This window comes from Meleagris gallopavo, chromosome 22 (genome assembly GCF_905368555.1).
Source record: "Meleagris gallopavo chromosome 22, MGAL_WU_HG_1.1, whole genome shotgun sequence".
NCBI lineage: Eukaryota > Metazoa > Chordata > Aves > Galliformes > Phasianidae > Meleagris > Meleagris gallopavo.
In genome coordinates, this window is record NC_139425.1 from 4803655 (window position 1) to 4824569 (window position 20915).

Sequence of the window (20915 nt, forward strand, 5' to 3'; positions counted from 1 at the left end):
TCTGCCCCGGAGGGGGGATGCAAATCTCTCCACAGCTGTTAGCAATAGCTCTTGCAAAACTGCGAGATCAAACAAAATAATAAGATTTGCACTGAAGGGAATCGTCCTCCTGCACTACACGAGATCACCGTTGAACCGTCGTCCGGAGGACAGATCCGGGATGCAAACCCCGAGCTCTCCCCGCCGCTCTCCCCATCCATCCTCGGGCTGCGCCGAGCCGCCGGGCTTCGGGCTGCCTCTGCAGTGCGAGCGGAGCTGCGGGAGCGCCTGGGGAGCGGCTGTCCCCGCATATCCCGGGGCCCTCAGCACCTCCCAGGGCCGGGGCTGCACGGACCGCCTCGAGTCCAGCTCGGGGTCCTGTCCTGTCCCGTTGTCACCTCGCCCCCGGGGCTACAAGGAGCGGATGGGGCCGAGGAGTGGTCTTTTCTTTTCTTTTCTTTTCTTTTCTTTTCTTTTCTTTTCTTTTCTTTTCTTTTCTTTTCTTTTCTTTTCTTTTCTTTTCTTTTTTTGCAGCATCTTCAGTCTGGAGTGTCTCATGGGTAAGGAGGGCTGGCAGATCTCTGGAGCAGGAGGTGCTCCTCTCTGAGCTGTGCCCTCCATGGGCACTACTGCAGCTCTCCATGCCTGCTTGAAGTCTCTTCCGAGCCTCGGGGGGGTAAAGGTGCCGGGACTGAGATGTGTGGAGGAAGAAGGGGCTCAGAAGGGCAAAGCAGGGGCTGGTAAAGCAGTGTGTCCAGAGCGGGGCAAAGAAGAAAGGTTGGGAGCAGAGATGCTTCTCTCCCCGCAGATCTTCCACAGCTCTGCAGGTGGAAAACGAGCATCCCCATAGGGGAGAATCCCACGGGCAACCCGCACCTGGGACGGCCCTGTCGATTCATGAAGCTGCTCTGCATCCCCGACTCCAGTGTCAGCAGCACTTTAGAGGTCAATGATGAACAGCGAGAGATCAAAGCCGTAACACGGGGATGGCAACGCGCGGAACAGCTGGGATGCAGGTGGTCACCCTTTGCTGCTGGAGCTCCCTCACTGGAGAGACTCAGAGAGGCCCTACCCACCCTGACCCCCCCGGACAGCCGCTCCCCACTGCTACAGAGCCCCGGCCCGGGCAGCACTGCAGACAGGCACCGGCGATTCTCAGCCCCATGGTCCATCAGAAGCCCCAGATCCCCACACATGGTACGGGGCAGTGGGAGCAGCCTCGAGTGGCCCGGAGCCACCGGCCCCGGCTGTGCCCTCTGTGGGCTTTGGCTGCGGTTTCTTTTCTTTCCAATGGGCTCCGTTAAATCTGAGGAGCGGCAGCGGGTGCTGCAAATGCACCGGCGGTGCGATGGGGACCGGGTAACAGGGCTGCCCCCGCGCTGCCACTGCTCAGCGGTGGGAATCCGGAGGGCTTTTCTAAGGCCTATTTCCCTATTTTGTTGTTGTTGTTGTTGTTCAATTAGCCCCAGTGATTTATTCAATGCATGCATGAGGGGACATTAATATGCGGTGGCAGTTCCCACAAACAATATTCCTCTCAGGCTTTCTGCAGCCATAGCATTCGCTGGCAAGAGGGGAGGAAGGCAGGCACAGCCAGGCAGGCGCAGCCAGGATCTCATCCTCTCCCTCCACAAAGTCCCATTCCCGTACAGAACAGCTCCTCCAGGCCCGACCCATGGAGACGGGACCGGCCCCCGGCCAGCCCCTCCAGCTCCGAGCGGGCAGGGATGAGATTTAAGAAGGGATGTGGGTTTTAGGGGACCGTAGTCGCTGTTGTTTTTTGTTTTTTTTCCCCACACTCTATCCTTAGGCGGCCGTTCCCCAAAGACACCTCACCCCAGTGCGATGCGAGGACAGGGCCATTATCTGCCCTAAGAGCTGCTAAGGGTGCTGGGGGCGGCGGGGGGAGGTCGGTCTCCTTCTCCATTCACATCTAAAGTCTTGCAAAGCGCCCGTCGCTCGCGCTTAAAAAGATAATAATAAAATAATAATAGTAATAATAATAAAAGGAAGAGCGTCAGAATAAATAAAGTGTGCAGATGGAGAGGAGGAAAGTGAATCCCAAAGGACTGGGAGGGGGGCGAATGGGGAGGGGAGGGGGAAGGGCAGATTTGGCCAAATCCTTTCCTTTTTTAATGCAAAAAGAAAGCAAGAAAACAAGAAAGAAGAGCAGGAGCGCTCGCAGTGCCCTGCAGCGGGGCCGCCCAGGCCGGAGGACCGCGGGCCGACGTGCTGAGCTCCGCTGCCCAACGCTGCGGGTGGGGGCGGCCCCGCTTTGCCACGGCCGGGTCGGACCTCGGGGCAGCGAAACCTGCGGGCATCGCAGCGCTGGGAGCGGGGGGGTTTGGAAGGGGGGGGAGCGGAGCTGTTTGGGCCGGACGGCGCTCCGAGGGGAGCTTCACGTCCGTAAGTTTGTCATCACCTCTCTTTTTTTTTTTTTTTTCCTTGCTTTTTTTCGGAACACGAGACGGCAGAGAAGCGGATCCCTCCAAGAAATGCCATTTCAATGATTTTAATAAGCAAAATAGGAAACAATTTTAATAACCAAAAACAGAAACCAGTCTGAATAAAACTACAATAGACCAGGTTTTTTTTTTAATATTTTTCATATCATAAGCAGGATTTGAAATTGATCCCTTCAGAACTTTACATGAAATAAAAACAATTATTTTTTTCCGCTGCTGCAATGTTTTGATTTCAACACAGTTGAATCAGTAAAAACCAAAGATCGTTTTCTGATGCATGACTAATATCCACAATATTTAAAACTGCAAGCACCATGCTGTTCATTACAATCTTGTTATTACTGTTAATTTATAAACTAATACAAACTTAAAATGCATCCGGCCAGCAGTGCCAGCTATCCTAAAAGGAAACTAAAAAATAAGTTTTCATTTTGGTATTTTTGTCAGTGCAACGTAAATCCTTTTACTGACCTGCAGGAGGAAAAAAAAAAAAAAAAAAAAAAAAAAAAAAAGTCATAAAAACACCCATAAGACTCCAAACTACCGCTAAGAAACAAGCTGCAAATTAAATTTCGGCTAAAACTTTCACTCGCTGCATAAGGAAGCGGAGAAGCAGATTACAAAATACGCTTCAAAGCGGCGGTGTCGCCTCCTCGTTGCCGTTTCCAAACCATTGGGAAACCCAGCTTGACAGCGCCAGGGAGCGCCCGCAGTGCGCGGTGCGGAGCGGAGCGGAGCGGAGCCGCCTCGGGGCGCGCAGTGACCGCGCAGAGCCCCCTTCAAACCCCCCCCCCCCAACCCCCCCTTCAACCTTCACCATTCACTCTGGGTTTGTCAATGCCATCCAAGCGTTCGGGTTTTGTTATTATTTTTTTTTTTCCCTTTCTTCTGCCCCAACAAACAACAACCAAAATGAAAACTAAAAAAAAAAAAAACCAAAAACAAAACAAAAAAAAAAACAAAAAAACACAACTTAAAAGTGCACCAGATATACAAAGTTGCTTTTTTTTTTCTCCTCTCTTTTTTTCTAAATGCAAAATGCCCGTAACTTTTTTTTTTTTCTCCTTAATTATCTCTTTAATACCAACCAAACCGTACAACCAGCCTGCTGAAATGTTACTTTGCTTTATGTTCTGTTTTCTTTTCCTGTGCGGTTTGAAGTAGCAGATATTTACAAGCCGACGACCATAAAAGAAAATAAGAGAGCAAAAAACCAACAAACAAAACTGCACAAGCAGTAAAAAACTTCGGATAACTCGTGATGCTTTCCTTACCGATGAAACAAAACAACAGAAATCTATGATCGATGATCAACATGCTAAAGTTAAACAAGAAAATGGTACAAAATAGAAATTATTACCATACATGTCCAGCATGCAGGATTAATATTTTTAATGCAGATTTTCGTATTTTTCTATATAATCAAGCAGGCAATAAAACTGATGAGTTTTGTTGTTGTTGTTGTTTTTTTTTTTTCTCCTTTCTTTCTTTCCTTTCTTAGATTGAATGTCCCATCTGAGTCCTGTAACTTTTTTTCTCAAAGCAGGCAATATATGAAGAGTTTGCATATATTGTCCTTTTTAATTATTCTCTTTTTTTCCAAGTGGGGAAATTGTGCATGAGATGGTGCTGTATGTGTCCTCTCTCCTCCCAAGCAGGCAGTGTGTTATAGATGGCTCGTTCATTGTCCTTTTCTGTCATTATTCTCTTAAAGTCCATCTCGTTCTGCAAGCAAGCGATCTATAAAACGCTTCGCTTGTCCTTTTCTCCTGTCCCTCTCTCTAACTCGCAAACCAAAGTCGAAAAGTTGCACTTTACCTCTCCCGTCCCCACCCCCAGCCTACTTTTCCCACAGCTAATCTAGAAGACTGGATGCTGCAAAAAAATCAAGTCTCTATGTTTCTCTCCTTCTTTCTCTCTAGTCAAGCAGACAGATGGATGAAGATGTCAGAGGAGGATGGGAGCGGGGGAGGGGGGGGAAGGTGATGGGGGTCAGGGGTCGGGTGGGGTTCTTTTTCTTGGGTTTTTTTTTTTTGTTGGCCTTTTTTTTTTTTTTTTTTTTTTAATTACTTTATTAAGCACTCACATGAAGAACTCGGGGGAAGACGGGTTGTCACTGGTGGAGCCGGCCTCTCTGAAGCCATTGCTGGCAAGTTTCTCACACTTGAGCTTGTAGGCGTCTCGCTCTCTGGCCAGCCGGGTCACTTCTTGCTTGAGCTGTTCCACCTGCTGAATGAGTTGGGTCTTTTCGTTCTCCAGGTGGTGCTTCTGCTGGACGCGTTTATACCTGCAGGACTGAGCGTAGCCCCTGTTCTTCAAGGTCCTCCTCTTCTGCTTGAGGCGGATCACCTCGTCTTTGGTGAAGCCTCGGAGGTGCCTGTTGAGCTCCCTCACGGACATGGAGACCAGCTGGTCATCCGAGAACCGGTCCTCCACGCTGCTGGATGGGGGATGCTGCTGGTGAGAGGTCTGGAGCTGCTGAGAGGAGCTGGACGAGGTGGAAGGGGTGGGAGAGGCCTGATGGTGGTGGTGATGGTGGTGGTGAGGGTGCCCGCTGCCCGCCAGGTCTTCGTGGGTGACAGCGGGGTACTGGTGGTGGTGCTGGTGGTGATGGTGATGGTGGTGGTGATGGGCCCGGAAGCTCTCGAAGCCTTGCAGCTGCTGGGACACTTGGTGGGAGCCGATGAGGGCTTCGACCGCATCCTCCGGGGTGAGGTTCAGCGCCTCGGGGTTCATCTGCTGGTAGCTGTTGGCCATCCAGTACAGGTCCTCCAAGTGGGTCTTCTGTTCGGTGGGGCTGAAGCTGGGCGAGGAGGGCACGGAGCTGCAGGGGGTGCTGATGGGGGTGGAGGACACGGAGCCGGCGGGCTGCAGGCGAGTGCAGTGCCTGCCCGAGCGGTCGTTCCTGCCCAGGGGCTCCTTCTTCACGTCGAACTTCATCAGGTCGAAGTCGTTGACGTACTCCATGGCCAGGGGGCTGGTGGGCAGCTCGGCTCCGATGCTCAGCTCTCCGGCCATCGCTGTCTTGCGGGCTCCTCTCCGGGCGGAGGGGGCTGGAGACCTGGCCCCAGCGCGCAGCCTGGTAGAGGGCTGGCCGCGCTCCCTATTCCAAAGAAACTTTGCCTCCGCTTCGCCTCTCGCTTCCTTTCCTCCGCTCCCCCCTCCACCACCGCCGCCTCCTCCTTCTCCCGGCTTCTGGGGCTTCTTCGGACCGCAGCGACAAAGCCAGGGACGAGCCGGCTCCCGGAGCCACCCGACGCCTCCCGGCTTTGGGTATCAGCGCTGGCAGCGCACCGCCGGCGGCTCCGGGCACTCAGACGCCCACGGAGAGGAGAAAGGAGCAGCGGCAGGAGGGCAAAAGCAAAACAAAACAAAGATGCTGCCTTCGGGGCCGTGCGGGAAGCGAGAAGAACGGTGCAGAAGGTCTAAGCCCGCGCCTCCGGGTGGGTTTTGTAAGTCCTGAGCTTTCTCCCCGCGGTAGCGGAGCGCCGGAGCGTGCCGCAACTTTCCGCTCCGGGAGCGCACCGGCTGTGCGGCGGCGACCGGGCTTTGCACGGGAGTTTTCTCTGGCTCTCGCCGCGCAAAGGGAAGGGGAGGGAAGAGGGGGAGGAAGGAGGGGAAGGAGGAAGGGAGGAGGGAAAAAAAAAAAAAAAAAAAAAAAAAAGGAGGAGAGGGGGGACGAGAAAACCCAGGTCTCCGATGTAGCTGCCGCCTCCAGCGCTCGTTGTGCAGCTGTGATTCGCAGCGCAGCCCCCCTTGGCTTCTTATACGGCCGTGCCCGCCGAGAGCGCGGCGGGGGCCGGGGCCGGCGGCGGCCGCGCCAATGGCAGCACGGCGGCGGGGCCGGGCCGGGCGGTGCGGTGCGGCGGGGCCGGGCGGTGCGGCGGGGGCGGCGGGGTTGGGCGGTGCGGCGGGGGCGGACCGCGGCGTGACAGCTCCGCAGCGCCAGCTGAGCGGCCCCGCTCCTCGCCCCGCTCCTCCGGGCGCTCCCCCCTCCCGCAGCACCGCCGCCTCTTTTATTTATTTATTCCCCCCCCCCTACACCCACCCACCCACCCAACCTCTCCCCCCCCAATCCCCCCCCCTTCCTATTCTTTTTCTGCAGTCCAGAAAGGAGGAGGGCTCGGGGACATCCTGCCCGTCCCTTTGTTCTAAATATAACAAAGTCTCTTTTTGCCCGCTGCCGTCCCGTAGCAAATTTCAAGGCACTCGGCTTTCTCCCCCCCCACAACCTCCCCTCAACCCCCCACCCATCCCGCTCACACACGTCGCCCCTTCCAACTTCACGGGAGCGTCCCCAGTGCGAAGGAACCGTGGAAAAATGCGGGTGCAGAGTGCGGGGCTGCGGGAGGTGCGGGGGATGCGCAGGAGACGGGGTCGGGGAAGCACCGGCGCGGAGGGGTTGGGGAGGGGGGGGTTAGGGAGGGGGGGGCTGTCAGCGGTCCGCAGGCAGCCGGGGAAACCCTCCCGGTTACGGGAAGCAAATCTCACCGTAAAGTAAAGCGCGGGCATTAATACAGACAATCGCAAATATTGGGGGGGAGAAGGGAGAAAACAGAGTCACACTGCTGTTCTGAGGGGTCCGCGTTTGCTTTCTTCTGCTGAGCTCTGAGTCAGTGACTGCATGCAAAGGAGCACTCGGCTTGTGAGGCTTTTTTGGTTTCTTTTGCTTTTCTTTTCCTTTTTGGTCCGGTAACAGGATTTTTTTTTTTTTTTTTTCCTGAACATTTTGTAACGATTAGGGGAGATTAAGGCTTCTTTTTACGCTGCTTTTACGCTCAAACAGACAGAAAGTGCGACACCAAGTGACGGTTTGGAGAATGACAGCTCCGTTTCACGGGGTAAAAAACACCCGGAAAAAAAAAAAGGGGGGGTGGAGGACGGGGACGGGGACGGGAGGACCCGACTCACAGCACCCTCACATCCCCTCCCTCTCAGTTATTTACCCAAAACAAAACAAACAAAGCAAACCCCTAGACTTTAAGATCTTTCCGTTTTTCAGAAATGAATTTCTGAAATACCCTTCAGGTACCGGGACAGAAAAACGTGCCGTTAAAGCGCCCAGTGGAAAGTTCTGCTCTCTCCCCACAGATCCGTGTGCTCCGTCGGGGTGAAGCTCTCAGCCTCGATGGTCGCCGCGGCCGCGCAGGGAACCGCGCAGGGAACCCGCCCTGCCAACAAGTCCCGGGAGTGCCCGTGGGAGTGGGATGCGGGGAGAGCACCGGGGGGTTGTTTGGAATGCCCCGCGGCGTTACAGGCTGTCCGGGTTCTGCTCGTCGCTGCCTCGCTGCAGTTTTCCTCTCTATGTGAGGAGAGGATGTACAAAAAAACCTGGCATCGGTGAAAGCCGGTGCGCTCCATACTCGCCGGACTCCCCACGCGTGATGTTTCTGGGGGTCAGAGAGCCTCTCTGGACCCAAACCCGGCTGGGGAAGGGCTGAGCTCCGTGAGAGGGCAGCCCTCCCCTCCGCACCGCCCGCTCCGAACGCGGCCGTGGGGACACGCGTGGAAACATCCCGCGTGGAGCGCAGCGAGAACCGCGCTGTTGGGTTCCCATCGTTGCCAAATTCGGGAAATCGTCCTTATTATTATTATTTATTTATTTTTCGCTGAGAACGATGAGCCCCGAGGCACAAAGAGCTGAGCTCGATGCCCCTCCGAGACTGGAGAGAGGTCGAAGCGGGGCAGAAGCTCCGCGGTCCCCGTCCCGCCCCCGGCTGCCTCCCGGTAAGCTCGGGTGGACCCAGCGGCTTCCTCAGGGGAAGCAGCAGCTCGTATTTCTGAGGTCCTGGAGGGTGCTCGTCGAGAGCTTTATTTCTACCTGCACGATAAACGTGATCGGTGGCGGTGCGGGGGGGAATCGGTCCCGCAACAGAGGGAAAGGGAACGGCGGCGAGCGCCTGGGAAGCGAGGATGCAGCCCTGCGAAATGTGCCACGAGACGGATAATACTTTTTCTATCATAATTACTGAGGTATATTCACAAGGTGGAGCTACTGAAAGGTGGAGGAAGCACTGATCTGATTATCTCCCTGTCCATACGCACTCTGTCTCTTTTCTTAATCTTTTAAGCTGTGAATTACAGATTGGTTCTGCGTGTCCATCAGCATTGTCATAAAATTTCAGGACACTGTGAGGGTCCAGTTATTTGCTCTTCCATCCCTCACTCCCCTCTAGAAAACACATCCCTCAAAACTTGCGGCTGGCTGAAACACGAAGAGCTTTGTGCCCCGAATTCCCAGTGAAAGGCCGATCTTTTTTATTGTAGAGCTTTTAATTCAATCGTCAAAGATTGATCTCCTTAGGATTTGCGTGCTGGGGGATCTCCCTCCGTCCAAATCTCTTTTAGAAATATATATATATATATATATCTTAGTGACGACTGGGAAGAAATAGCTTTGCCGTAGCAGAAGAGGATCTGTGAGCCGAGCAGCCCAGCGTGGCAGCCCAGGCAGAGTTTTCTGCAGCGGAGACCCGCAGCCGAACCGCGGAGCAGCGCGCAGGGGGAGCTCCGCATCCCCGGCCCTGCGCGGCCGCCCGCACCCGGAACGCCTCCGCGGAGCGAGCGGCGTCCCGGCGGCCGCGGATCCTGCGAGCAGCGCTGCCGTCCCCTCCCTGCCGCTCCCGCTCCGCACCCGCGGAAGGAGCGCACGGCGCGGAGCGGCCCCACCTGCCCGGCATCCCAGCGCCTGAGCACCGCTCGCCTCCATCCCGAGCAATGTTTGTTCAATCGCGACTCACTCCCTACACCCAAAAGCTGTCCGTCCAGTGGGTTTAACTGTATTTTTCTTTCTAAGTTCCGTTTTTGTTTTTGTTTTTGGTTTTGTTTTCTGACGGTTTCTTTCCGTTGTCCCTTCTCTCTTTCCTCCCTCTGGGAAACTCTCGGTCAAAATCAGGGTGAGTTCAAACCGTACGATGGTGTCATTTCAGATCGGCTCATCCCGCGTGTCCGCGCAGAGCACTGCGGGTCCCGAGCCGCCGAAATGAGAAATCTCGCCCTTAAACCGATGCCTACAGGCACTACGTGCGTTTGGTTCCGCAGAGTTCTGCCCGAATTATGGATTTCACGTTCAAGAAGGGAATCGTATTACGGTGGACTCCTAATCCCCAGTTCCTAGAAAGCAGATTTTGGTAACTGATAAGAAGTCTGTCATTTATGTATTTTCCATGTTGAGAAGCGCACCTCGGTTTTGGTCTCTGACTGCTACATTTCCCCCAGCATTCTTTTTCACCCTATATCAGTGGGATGCGTTGTCTGAAATGGTACTTTTGTTAACAAACGAACCCACAAACCGACATCACCCGCGGCCGGCAGCCAGCGCTGGCGGAGCAGAAGGGCATCCCTGTCCTAATCCTTACCTCCCTTCGCTTGGTTTTTAATTTCGCGAGCTGCCAGCAGGCACCGTGCCGTTTGTCAGGATATTTTTCCCCTGTGCAAGCAGCGAGGGACCTGGTTAATCATCTATCGCAGATCCGTGTGCATGAGAAAGAAAAGTGTTGATGTTTGCTTGTTCGGGCTGATGGGAATGGCCCACGAATTTAGGATTAAATTACTAATGGTAATCGTAAGTCTTTGTTTCCTCTCTCTTTCTCTTTCCTACTGAAGTAAAGCGTGCAACACACTCCGGACAAAATCTGCACGGTAGCTTTGCGGTATAAAATGAGATACGGATCTGTGCGAGGTTCAGTGGGGTCTCTTCAGATTTTGACCCGAGCCCGTTAAGCGGGGCCGGTCCCAATAACTTTAGACACGTTTTTACAGGCGAAGCTGTGGGAAGGAAGCGGAGCAGCACCGCAGAAGGGTAGGTTGAGAGCTGGGGGGTGATGAGGGGGGGAAGTTGTTTTTCCCCGGCATTAAATCCCTGTCTGGGATGGGAGGGCGGTGTAACAGAGAGGAGAATTTGGGGTTTGGGACGGTTTCAGAAAGGGGAAGGGGTGTCTCTCAGAATAAGCACACCTGGCAAGGTGCCACTATAGGTGACGGCGTGATCGAGGGCGTTGATCGGAAGGCGTTTCCTTAAAACTGCGTCCGCCGTCGGAGCAGCTCCGAGGAGGCTGGAGGGATCGGGACGGGCTTGGGGGGCACGGAGTTCCTTGAGAAGCGGGGGTTCGAGGAGGGCTGAAAGAGCAGAGCGAGCCGAGGGGCACCGCGCGACGCCGCGCTTCGGCACCGCTCTGCCTCCGCGCAGCCCCGTCCAAAGGCGGACGCGGCCCCGCGGGGTCCCGCGATGCTGCGGGATGCGGGCAGTGCGGGCTGCGGCTGCGGGGCGCCGCGTGAATCCCTGCCGCCCTGCGGAGCGCTCGCACAGAACGGAGCGAACTCCTCGCTGGCACCCTCTGCAGTTTGCTCGGGGCCTGAGCGCGGATGGGAGGGCAGGGGACGCCTCGGGACAACCGGAGCCGTTTCTCCTTCTTTAACGGCCCGTGAGGGAGGGCGGCAGCGAGCGGCTCCGTTCTCTGCCTTCTTTCAGCCTAAGGCTCGTCGTGCTATGAATGAGGAGATCCGATTTATTTATTTCTATCTTTCCCCGAGGGAGTTTGTCTCTCCCTCATCGTTTCCAAACAGTGCTGTCCCATCGCAGCCCCTTCTAACTGCTTCTAACACATACTCCCAAATTACTCTCCTTGCTGCTCTATTATTTACTGGCACCCTTGTGTATAACAAGAAAAATACTGATCCAGAAGCACAAAATCTCCTGTTCAGACCTTTCTAGGGCCTGCTTTCCTCCTCAGCCTCCCTCAGCCCTGCTCCCTGTTGAACCCTGCCATGCTGAATTCATCATCCGAGCCCCTCCAGGAGCATTTAGCAAATAAGCAGCACCAAAACCTCTCTGAGCGATCAGAAGTTGCCTTTCAAGTCTGAAGGAGCCAGCAGAAGCTGTTGGACTATAATCACTGCATCTGTGTCCTGCAATGGCATTTGGCGGCATACAAAGGTTTCTCATATACTTCAGAACTTGACTACATCTCACTTAGGGAAATTTTCTCTCCTGCTTATCTTGCTTCTTTCCTGGATGTAGAAGCAGTACACAGATTTCTGGGTGAGAAAAGTCTTTTGCTTCCTTGCAATGGACATAGAAAGGGGAGAAATGGCAGAGAGCAGTGAGCAGCCAGAAAACCTTCCAGTAAAGGTCAGCCCACCTTTGTGGCCCCTGTTGCCTGTTTTTTTTCCAAGCATCTCAGCAGGACACTCTCTGGATGAACAGATTTCAGATGCTCCAGAATGAGGGAAGGAAGACATGGCCTCAGTTGTACGTGAGGAAATCCAGCCCCACATGAGCATCTTTTCAACAGAGCACCACAGCTCCAGCAGAGCTCCTTACCACCGAGCTGAGCATGTGGCCCTTGTAGGATCAGGGACCATCCTTCCAGCTCAGGGCTCCTCTGACACCTCAGGGACCTGTGCTTCTTCCACGACATGTAATCCCCTTTCATTGCACAAAGTCCAGCACAAAAAAACAAAAAACAAAAAACAAAAAACAAAAAACAAAAAGCGCCCAAACCTGCTTATACATAGATTTCTTTTTTGGAATTCCCTTTCTGGCACTTGCTGCCTAAGGATTTAAATATAATCATAAAGCCCATACTGCATATTCTTCCTTCTGCTCTTTGCACCTTTAGTCCCCATTAGGGATTTTGTTTTCTTTCTGCTTTGACAGCCCCTGTATATATGTTTTGTGGTCGTTCTGTACTGTTTCCTGATTTAATATCGGTGCAGTTACAGGGGAAGGATGCACCGTTAGCATTTTTTTGCTCAAAGTATTTTTCAAGCTCCTTTTTGATGTACTGGTCAGGTTTGCAGCTTCCGCGCTGCTGCTGATCAGAGGAGGAAGGATGGGGTTTATTGCGCCCTTTGGGAATGAAGCTCTTTATTCACCCAAGGAAACGCAGCAATCTTGCGACGCCGGCCCCTCTGCACACATCCAGGTGCAGAAGAAAAGCAAAGACCTATTTACTAGAAAGCTGTTATTCAGTGAAATTAAGGTTCTTTTGTGTGTTTCTGGGAGAGAAAGGCAAGCAGAACTGGAAACAAAGTGGTTTCTGCAAACCTCCACCTTCCTCCTGAAATGTTTTTAAGCCCTAAATACGGGAAGGAAAAAGAAGTAAGATAAAGACAAATATTGAAGAAATAGGTTTGCTTGCTTTCCTTGCCAGGCTGAGGAACGCTTCTTTAGCTGCTGCCCAGACAGGGGGAAGACAACAGCTCCCAACCTCCTCCTTTTACACATAATAAATCCTCACCTGGTGCTTCCTGAGCAAAACGCTCTGCAGCCACATGGCCTGGATGCTGTATGGGTCATCCTTACGTCCATAAGCTGTGCCCACATCACCCTGGCAGGAGAGAGGGAAAACACAGAAACATGCAGCAAGGAGAGGGGCAGGGCCAGGTGCTCCGGTAGGAAAGGTGGTCAGCGAAGGATGCTTCATTCCTATGTCTCTGCTAACAGCAATCCAATGTGGTATGCTGGATTTCCTATAGCAAAGGAGCTGGTTTCCTCTTGTTCCCCTCAAATCTACACACATTAGCAGGTGCAGAACACATACCAGCACTCCCAGCACTGCTAAGCAGGAAAGAAGCAGCTCCTGCAGCAGTGCACAGCCATGCAAAGTCCTGTTCACTCATATATATACACACACACACATATATATATCAAATTGCAGTGAACAAATATACGCACACACACAAAATTAATGACTGTTTGCACATAAATAACCAAATCCCAGTCTCTGAGACAGCCTCCTTTAATACTGCCTTGCAGTACAAGTGCCTTGTTGATGCGCAACCTTCACTCTGTACTTGCAGTTTTTTAATAGCTATCAACATCCACATCAAGGGCTTCACCCCTTTAAAGCTGTGATTACAACTCTGTGACCTCTCTCTTATGCATGGTTTCTGTTTTCTTTTATTTTCCTGGCTAGAATTAACACATGTTTCTATACCTCGAATGTACTTCTTTAATAACTGGCTTATAATAAGGGAGAAGGTAGAGAATTTCATCCAAGATTTCCCAGCTGGAGACATCTGTTCAAGTCACCTGATGCACAGCTCTAACCAGCCAAGTGTGAGCCGTTTTTATTGGTTCAACTTTTTAAAAATAGAATATCCTTTTTTCTTTTAATTGATTAATTTGCTAGACACCTCCATCAATTCCTACACCTGTTTCTATGCCCTTGGACCTATTTCTCCCAAAGGATTTGTCCACCCCAATCCTAGTGACCCATTCCTAAACCGAGCTGCTGATACCAGTAGGAACCAGTTAAATGCTCATAATGAGGGCTTCCACTGGGGTAATCAGGTTTCCCAAGAGGTGATGGGTTTGATGGATAGCCTGTCACAATGCATTGCAGGCACTCAGCACCTCTGGAAATCGAGCATCCCCCCTGTCTGCTCCCCCACTGCCCAGCCTCCCACTGCACCTGCACAGGGCTGATATCACTTCCATTTTTCCACTCCCCTTCTGTTTGCTGTGTTGTGTCCAGGAGACTCAAGAACCACAGCCCGTATATTTGCTGGAGCAGAACTGTGGTTTGTTGTAGGAAGGGTGATGTGTGAGATGATCTGGCAGCATGGGGAAAAAGGGAAAAAAGGCAGGGAAAACAGGAACGTGGGACTGCACCATGTTTATTTCCTGCTCTCCTTGCATGCTGAAAGCCCTCAGCCTGCCTGATTTCATATAGCATTTGTGGATCTGAACTACTCACCTTTGCCCTACCGGCAACCACTGGAGCTTTGACCTCTTCCCCATCCCCCAGCAAATGGCAGAGTTCATGTGGCATGGATAGAGCAGGGCAAGAGCTGCTATTGCCTGCACCATCCAGGCAGCTTGGGGAGCTGGGAGGGACAAGGAGGGGACCAGGGGAGGGGAACACGACCCCAGCAGCACAGCTCCCAGCTCTGCAGAGTGTCTTCAGGTGGGATGGGGCAGCATAGGTGGAGGGCACACTGCAGTTTTCCCTTTTTTTATTCCCTTTGGAATAGCTTTAATTAACCTTTTCTTACCACTAAAAAGAAAATAGGTTTTTCCCAGTTGAGAAAAGAGAGGAACTGTTTACCAAAAGCTGGATTTAAATTGGCCCAAACTCAGGAGCGGGGAAGCTGAGGGGAGAATTGCTGTTGTGAAATTAACTTTATGAAAGAAAAGCAAATCTCCACCCTGTTTAAACATGGGGAAAACATCACCGAGGCATCCTGCTGCACCAAATGGTAAACATGTCCGTGTATTATATCACTTATGGCTTCCTTCAGAGTTTTATGATGCTGTTCTCAATTACTGTGTTTGCATTTGTAATTAGAGTGCAGAACACATTGTGAAGGCAAATTATAGAGCTAACTTGTCCTTTCAAAACAACCCATTTGCTCAGCGTGCTCCCAGAAGCTTCTCTGAATTCAGGGTACTCCAGTGAAGGACTGACCTTCCCCACAGAAAGCATTGAGAGATGTGTTTGCTGGAGGGAAGGGAGAGGAAAAACACATTTTGCCCCTGGGTTTTGCTGTGATTGGGCCTGACCTTAAACCACCGAAACTCTGGTTGGTTTCTGCAAGCACTGCGCTCCAAAAGTTTGAGCAACTGATGGAGTCAGAGGGGAAAAATCATAGAATCACAGAATCTTTTCAGTTGGATTCTTAAAGGCCGTGTGGTCCAACTCCCCTGCACTGAACAGGGACACCACAGCTCCATCAGTGCTCACAGCCCCATCCAGCCTGACCTTGGCAGTCTGCAGGGATGGGGCACCACCTCATCTCTGGGCAACCTGTGCTAGTGCCTCACTGCCCTTACTGCCAAAAATTTTTCCTTCTATCCAATGTAAATCTCCCTTAATCTCAGTTCTCTTGCTGTGCTTCCAACCTCTTGTGTGGCCTTGGTCATGTCACTTGGCATTTCTGTGCCTGCCTTGTTGGCTCACTGCCGAGCCATGCTTTGCTGAGCAGCTCCTGGCCAGCTGCACCGCATGCAATGCCCTTTTCTTGGCTCCGGCTATTCCGTGTCATCAGTGGAGATACAATTTTCCTTTCAAGCAGATCGATGTGGCATGCAGAAATCCAGAGTTTAGGCCAGCTGTGCACTTTGCCTTCAAATTCAGCAGGGAAAAAAAAGTAACATCCAAGTCTGAACTTGGACACAGCAAAATACTTAGAGTGAAAAGGAAAGAAAGTCTCCAGTGGTTGCTGATCTGCCCTCTTCACAAAGAGTCTCTACATCTGGGGCATTCTATTTTTTCTGCACAACCTGCACTAAGCAGGAGGACCCGGCTTTGAACAGATTGCCCTGCAGCAACATTTACACCTCTCATGCCCCAGTTGGGTCTCTACAGGCTCTTTTTTTTTTATTTTCACCATTCTTCCCACCATGAGAAGTTCACCATAACACTGCCCATCCCCATTCTCACGTCCAGATAGTAAATTCATTTTTTCGTGTCTTCTGTTTGGGCCAGAAAAGTCGCAGCTTTCTGCAGGTGTCCGCTCCTTCTGGACCAAGGTTAGGTCACCTTCCAATGATTCACTGAAGAAACCGGTTTTGTTACTTTCCCTGGAAATGAGAGAGCTTTCTTAAAGAGAGAAACTGCAGCAATGGGATGACCATCCCAAAATTAACCGACAAGAGAACTTGCCAGAAGTTATGAGTTCAGCTTAACTTCTAGCATTGAGCTGTTTTGTTTAACAGCATTAATTCCAAGAAAGTGTCTGGAGGAATGAGTCTGAACTTTATAAACTGGGGGATTATTTGTGAAAGGGGCTGGGAAGGATATTTCCTGCCATCCAGATGAAGAAAGAGTGACTTTAGTGTGGGGTTTCACAGTATTAGATGCAGCCTACTTTCCATAGCTGCGTGCTTAAAAATGGCCCCGGTTCACTGAGCAATGTCAAAACACGTCTGCCACGCTGGCCAGGGAATGAAATACAGCTGCACAACGGGCAAGCTCGATTTCTCTGAGGGAACAAAAGAGCGAAGGGCGTTTGTCATCTGGTGGATCAAATCTGAGAAACACCTACTGTTGTTTGCCTAGCTGGGATTTAAAACACATACATCATCATCCTCAGCCTGCCTGTGCTGCCAGCACTGCTGTTTGCTTCACAGTGCCCAGGAGCATTGCAGGATACCCCATGAGCACGGGCAGGAGCAATCCCTTCACTCCCACCCAGAGGAGCCCCACTCCAGCTCCTTTCTCCCAGGGAAATGCTACCACAGACAGTGCTGGAGAGATGGCCACCAAAAAAAGAACCAAACGCAATGTGTTGCAATTTTTCTTTCTCTTTTTTCTTTTTCTGGAAGGTCAGTCGGATATTAGGAAAAACTTCTTCCCTGCAAGAGTGGTCAGGCATTGGCACAAGCTGCACAGGGAGGTGATGGAGACCCTGTCCCTGCAGCTGTTCAAGGAATGTAGAGGTGTGGCACCAAGTGATGTGGTTTAGTGGGCAATACTGGTGGAAGGTAGATGGTTGGACTTGATGATGTTAGAGGTCTTTTCCAATCTAACTGATTCTATGGTTGTGTGATTCTATAATTTTCCTGAGATTTCATCTTCCTCCCTCTCTCATGTTTGACGAAAGTCTGCTTCAGAGATTGAAGTGAGAAGACATCCTGCATGAAACACACAGAAGACTTTTTTCGAATAAACGTTATTTTAAATGAGACACCTTTCCTGCCTTACACCATCAAAACCACATTTCAATAAACAGCACAGAAGAAAATTCATATTATATTTCATAACCTGATTTCAAAGCACCAAACCTTGGAGTACCCATGTTTTTTGACAGTGCTCGTAAGAAGAGCAGAAGATCAGCATCTAAAAAAACGAGTAAAAACCTCTTGACTTGATGGTATCCTTGTCGCTTGTGCTATTTTGCACCTGTCAACTGCTCAAGGCACAGCTCGTCAGCGGTCGCAGCCCGGCTGAATGCGGACGCGGGAGTATGGCTGCAAATTGTCAAGAGCTGAGTGATCTCCTGGGTTGTGATTTATGACTCCGTGAACAATGACAAGCGAGGAGAAAAGGCCCTGGTAATTTAGGAAGCAGTTGTGGAAACAATTAGATCACTTTTTTATTAGGTCATTTATAGAATTCTTCCCTTTAAAAATTAGATCCTTGATGAGCGCATTTTTCACACACTTGGATGTTTTGTCCCCAGTTTTCAACAGAAAGAAAGCCCTGGGCTTTCCTTTGGAAACACTGGGCACAACATCTTCGACCTCTTGGGGGTGTGAAAGCTTCAGGAGCACACACAGGACGTCCCGAGCTCACCCACGGGCCTTGCATGGCTGCAATTGAAGCCCTGTGCAAAAATGAGACCCTGTCAGATCCTTGCAGGAGCTGTGCTGGTTCCTGAGCCATTTCCCAACCACCAGCAGCTGTCTTTCTGCTGACCTTTGCCTGTGGCAGGGCTGCAACCTCTGCCTTGGCCCCTGGAAAGTTTCTAGTACACATAACACTAATAACGAACACTTGCAGCAAGGCCTTCAGAAGCACAGTAGTTTGAGTTATTTTATCCTGCTTGGGTCTGTTCTTCCAACAGCTGAGTTACTTAAGTCATCGGATTTCCATTTCTGATCTCTTCAGCAGTGGTTTGTCCCTTCTGAGCTAAGCAGTGCAACGTCCTGTGTCTTTACAAGGAGCCACTGGCATTTCTTTGGAAATGTCCCATGTCCTGCACCACCTTCTGAGCTCAGGATCTCTGTTTGCTGGTCAGTACTCCCATGGGAAACAGGACTGCCAGCTTTGGTAGCCTTGGGGATGGCGCAGTCACAGCAATGTCATTTCTGAGTACTTTTACAGAGGAACTGGCTGAAAAAGTGACCAAATGCACTCAGCATCCCAGCAGCTCCAGGCTGCCCTCATTTTGCACTATCACTAAATCCATCAATATGAGTTTTTCCGCTGTGAAAAATTATGAAAGATTAACATAGGAAAACAAATTATTTCTTGCTGGGGAGAGCCCCACTTCTTTTTCTCTTTCCCAGCAAAGTGCATTGTGGGATGGAGAAAAGAGCTGTGCTGTGCCATATTCTCCAGCCCAAGAAGACTGAAACTTATTCTCGGCTTTGAGTTTTATTATTCCCTTGCAAAGCTCTCTTGATGCACTATACACCAGCAAAAATCCCTTTTATTGCCATTAAAAAATGCAGCTCGGGTGCCCATTATTTTTTATTATTATTATTATTTGTACAGAACTCAGCAAATAAAAGAGGATCCTGGATAAAAGGTGTGTCCTTTCGAGTAAAGCACAAAAAAATCTTAATCTTTGGTTCAGAAGCAGTAGATTGCCACAAACAGTCAGCAGCTAAAATCATTAATCTTTGCTGCTTGCCCAACTGGTACTAGTAGTAAAGAAGATAATACACTAGCAGAATCAGTGACCCACTACAAATTGGTCCTGAAAGGTCCACCAGCCTAAATAGACTTTTGCTGATCCAACACTTGTTAGGAATCCCAACAAAGAGACTATTGGCTCATCTGATGAGCCGCTCACTATTGGGCCTTTTGCAATGGCTGGTGATGGATGACCATACCCTCTTTGAGGGGGAAGATGCAGCTCCTGGTATGGGGCCTTTTCTCATCTTAAATTTGTACTCAATAAATCACAGGTGCAGAAGAGACAGCATCAGTTTCATTACACCTACATGCTCCAGTATCAATCATGCCAACACAACGGGCTGCGTACAGTTCATTTCGGGAGGCTCTTTCTGTTCCAATACCATTTCCATTTTGTTGTGCTTTAGAATTCCTAAAGTGTTGAGCATCTGGAGCGAAACACTGAGGGAGAAGGATGTGGTGCACTGTAATTGCCCTTTCAACGTGAGACTGGGCTTAGCTGACGGACCTCAGTTTATGGTGCCTCGCTATTGTTAGAGGTGAGTCTTCAGTAGTTTCGTAAATAGTACCACCAGTTCCACAGCCATCACACATCACTTTTCTTTTTACCCTTCTTTTCTACACTCTGCTCTTTGCCCCAGACCTTTACTCTGGGTTGCATCAATTGCCCTGGGATTGTCCCTTCTGCAGTTATAATATCATTTTTCTATCTGGTTTATGATGTTTGTTTAGATGATGCTGTAATCTTATACTTACTCTTACCCAAAGATAATTATAACAAAGAAACAATTTCAGGAAGCTTCTGCTGTGTTTTCTCATTTAAAAGAGTGTCCTCCGTGTTCTCTTTCGTTTGCAAATACCCTGGGACCTTTGAGAGGAATATTCGTTATGATTCACAGGTTATGATCATACTGCAAAGCTCCCACATTGTTATGTTAATTTCAATGTCAGCTGTTAAAGTATACTTAAAGCTAAGGAGACTTTAGAGCTTCCAGACTTTATATTTAAAGTACATAATCGAATATCCTCATGCTATTAAACGCATGTCTAACGCTCATCATAAAAGCTATGAACTATGTTTTTCCAAATATAATAAAAGGTAATAGATTATTATTCCCTATGTGTGTCCAAAATCCACTTTGCCATCTTTATACAGGGGGAGTAATTTCTAAGTGCCCAATTATCCTCCGATTTGCATAGGAACAACTATGTTTTGTGCAATTAAGTTATCACAAAGTCCTGTCATTCTGTAGCATTCTGTTAATCTTTAACTAAACGAAAAGCCATGTCAGCAGAGTACCAACACAGAAAAGATGGGTGTTCAAAGGAACTGCAATAGGAGCACATTCAGGACTGTCAGACAGAACAAGCTTTTCAAAAGGACACTTCCATTCAGTTTAAACCTACAAGGGTGTTGGGCTGACACCTCCATTTATTTGCTGTAGGGCTATAAGGAGAGAAAGAGGGAGAGTTTCAGTCTTATTAAAGCAGTATTTGGAATATGATAAAAGGGATTCTTTGCCTCTGCCTCAGCAGCAGATCATAAAACACAGACAGCATTCACGCAAAGCAAGAAAGTATCGGTATTCGTGTGTGACTGAGAGAGCTGTGAACCAGCTACCAAAACCATTTGGCTATTTGCTCATTCACAATTAGTAGGAAGGCAAAAAGCAAATGTTTTTTTTTATTTATTGATGTAGGAGTTCTGAAGTCCTACTGAATAGCATCCTTCTGCTGCATCTTTTTGTGGGCGTCTGGTCTGTGAGCTGGGAACAGGTTGTGGCTCAGAGAGGGGCACGGCTCAGTGATTATTCTGGTCAGGTACCTGCAGCAGGTTCAGCGTTACAAGATTAAAATGGTAATTGATCTTTGAGAGGACATTCGAGTTCAAAACCTGATGATGTTCAGAACAGACCCTTAGCTGGTAAAAACTGCCATCGGTCCATTGTAACCAAGAGAAAGAGCCCAACTACATCTCTGACCTCATCTCCTCTCAGAATACAGAGCACAACTTGGTATTTAAATATGTGAATATTGCAGGTAATCCTTTGCAGATTGGTTATTTCTGACAGATTACCAAAGCTTCCTGGAATGCAGCACAAGCAGGCTTTTCCTGCTGATGCTCTCATCATTTTCACTAAAAGCTCGCACTAACCCTTCC

The 20915-nt window shown here is 50.1% G+C and overlaps 1 protein-coding gene and 1 pseudogene across 1 annotated transcript; one reads left to right on the plus strand and one right to left on the minus strand.

Moving 5' to 3' along the window:
• Positions 1 to 2475: 2475 nt before the first annotated feature.
• On the minus strand, positions 2476 to 6056 carry MAFB (MAF bZIP transcription factor B). Its single transcript, XM_085241480.1, has 2 exons — positions 4531 to 6056; positions 2476 to 4319 (listed from the first exon to the last, which is right to left on the minus strand). Exons 1-2 carry the CDS (start codon positions 5460 to 5462, stop codon positions 4259 to 4261), a joined length of 993 nt encoding a protein of 330 aa, XP_085097606.1. The 5' UTR covers positions 5463 to 6056; the 3' UTR covers positions 2476 to 4258.
• Positions 6057 to 6240: 184 nt separating this feature from the next.
• LOC146542950 (uncharacterized) lies at positions 6241 to 19154 on the plus strand (annotated as a pseudogene).
• The last annotated feature ends 1761 nt before the right edge of the window (positions 19155 to 20915 follow it).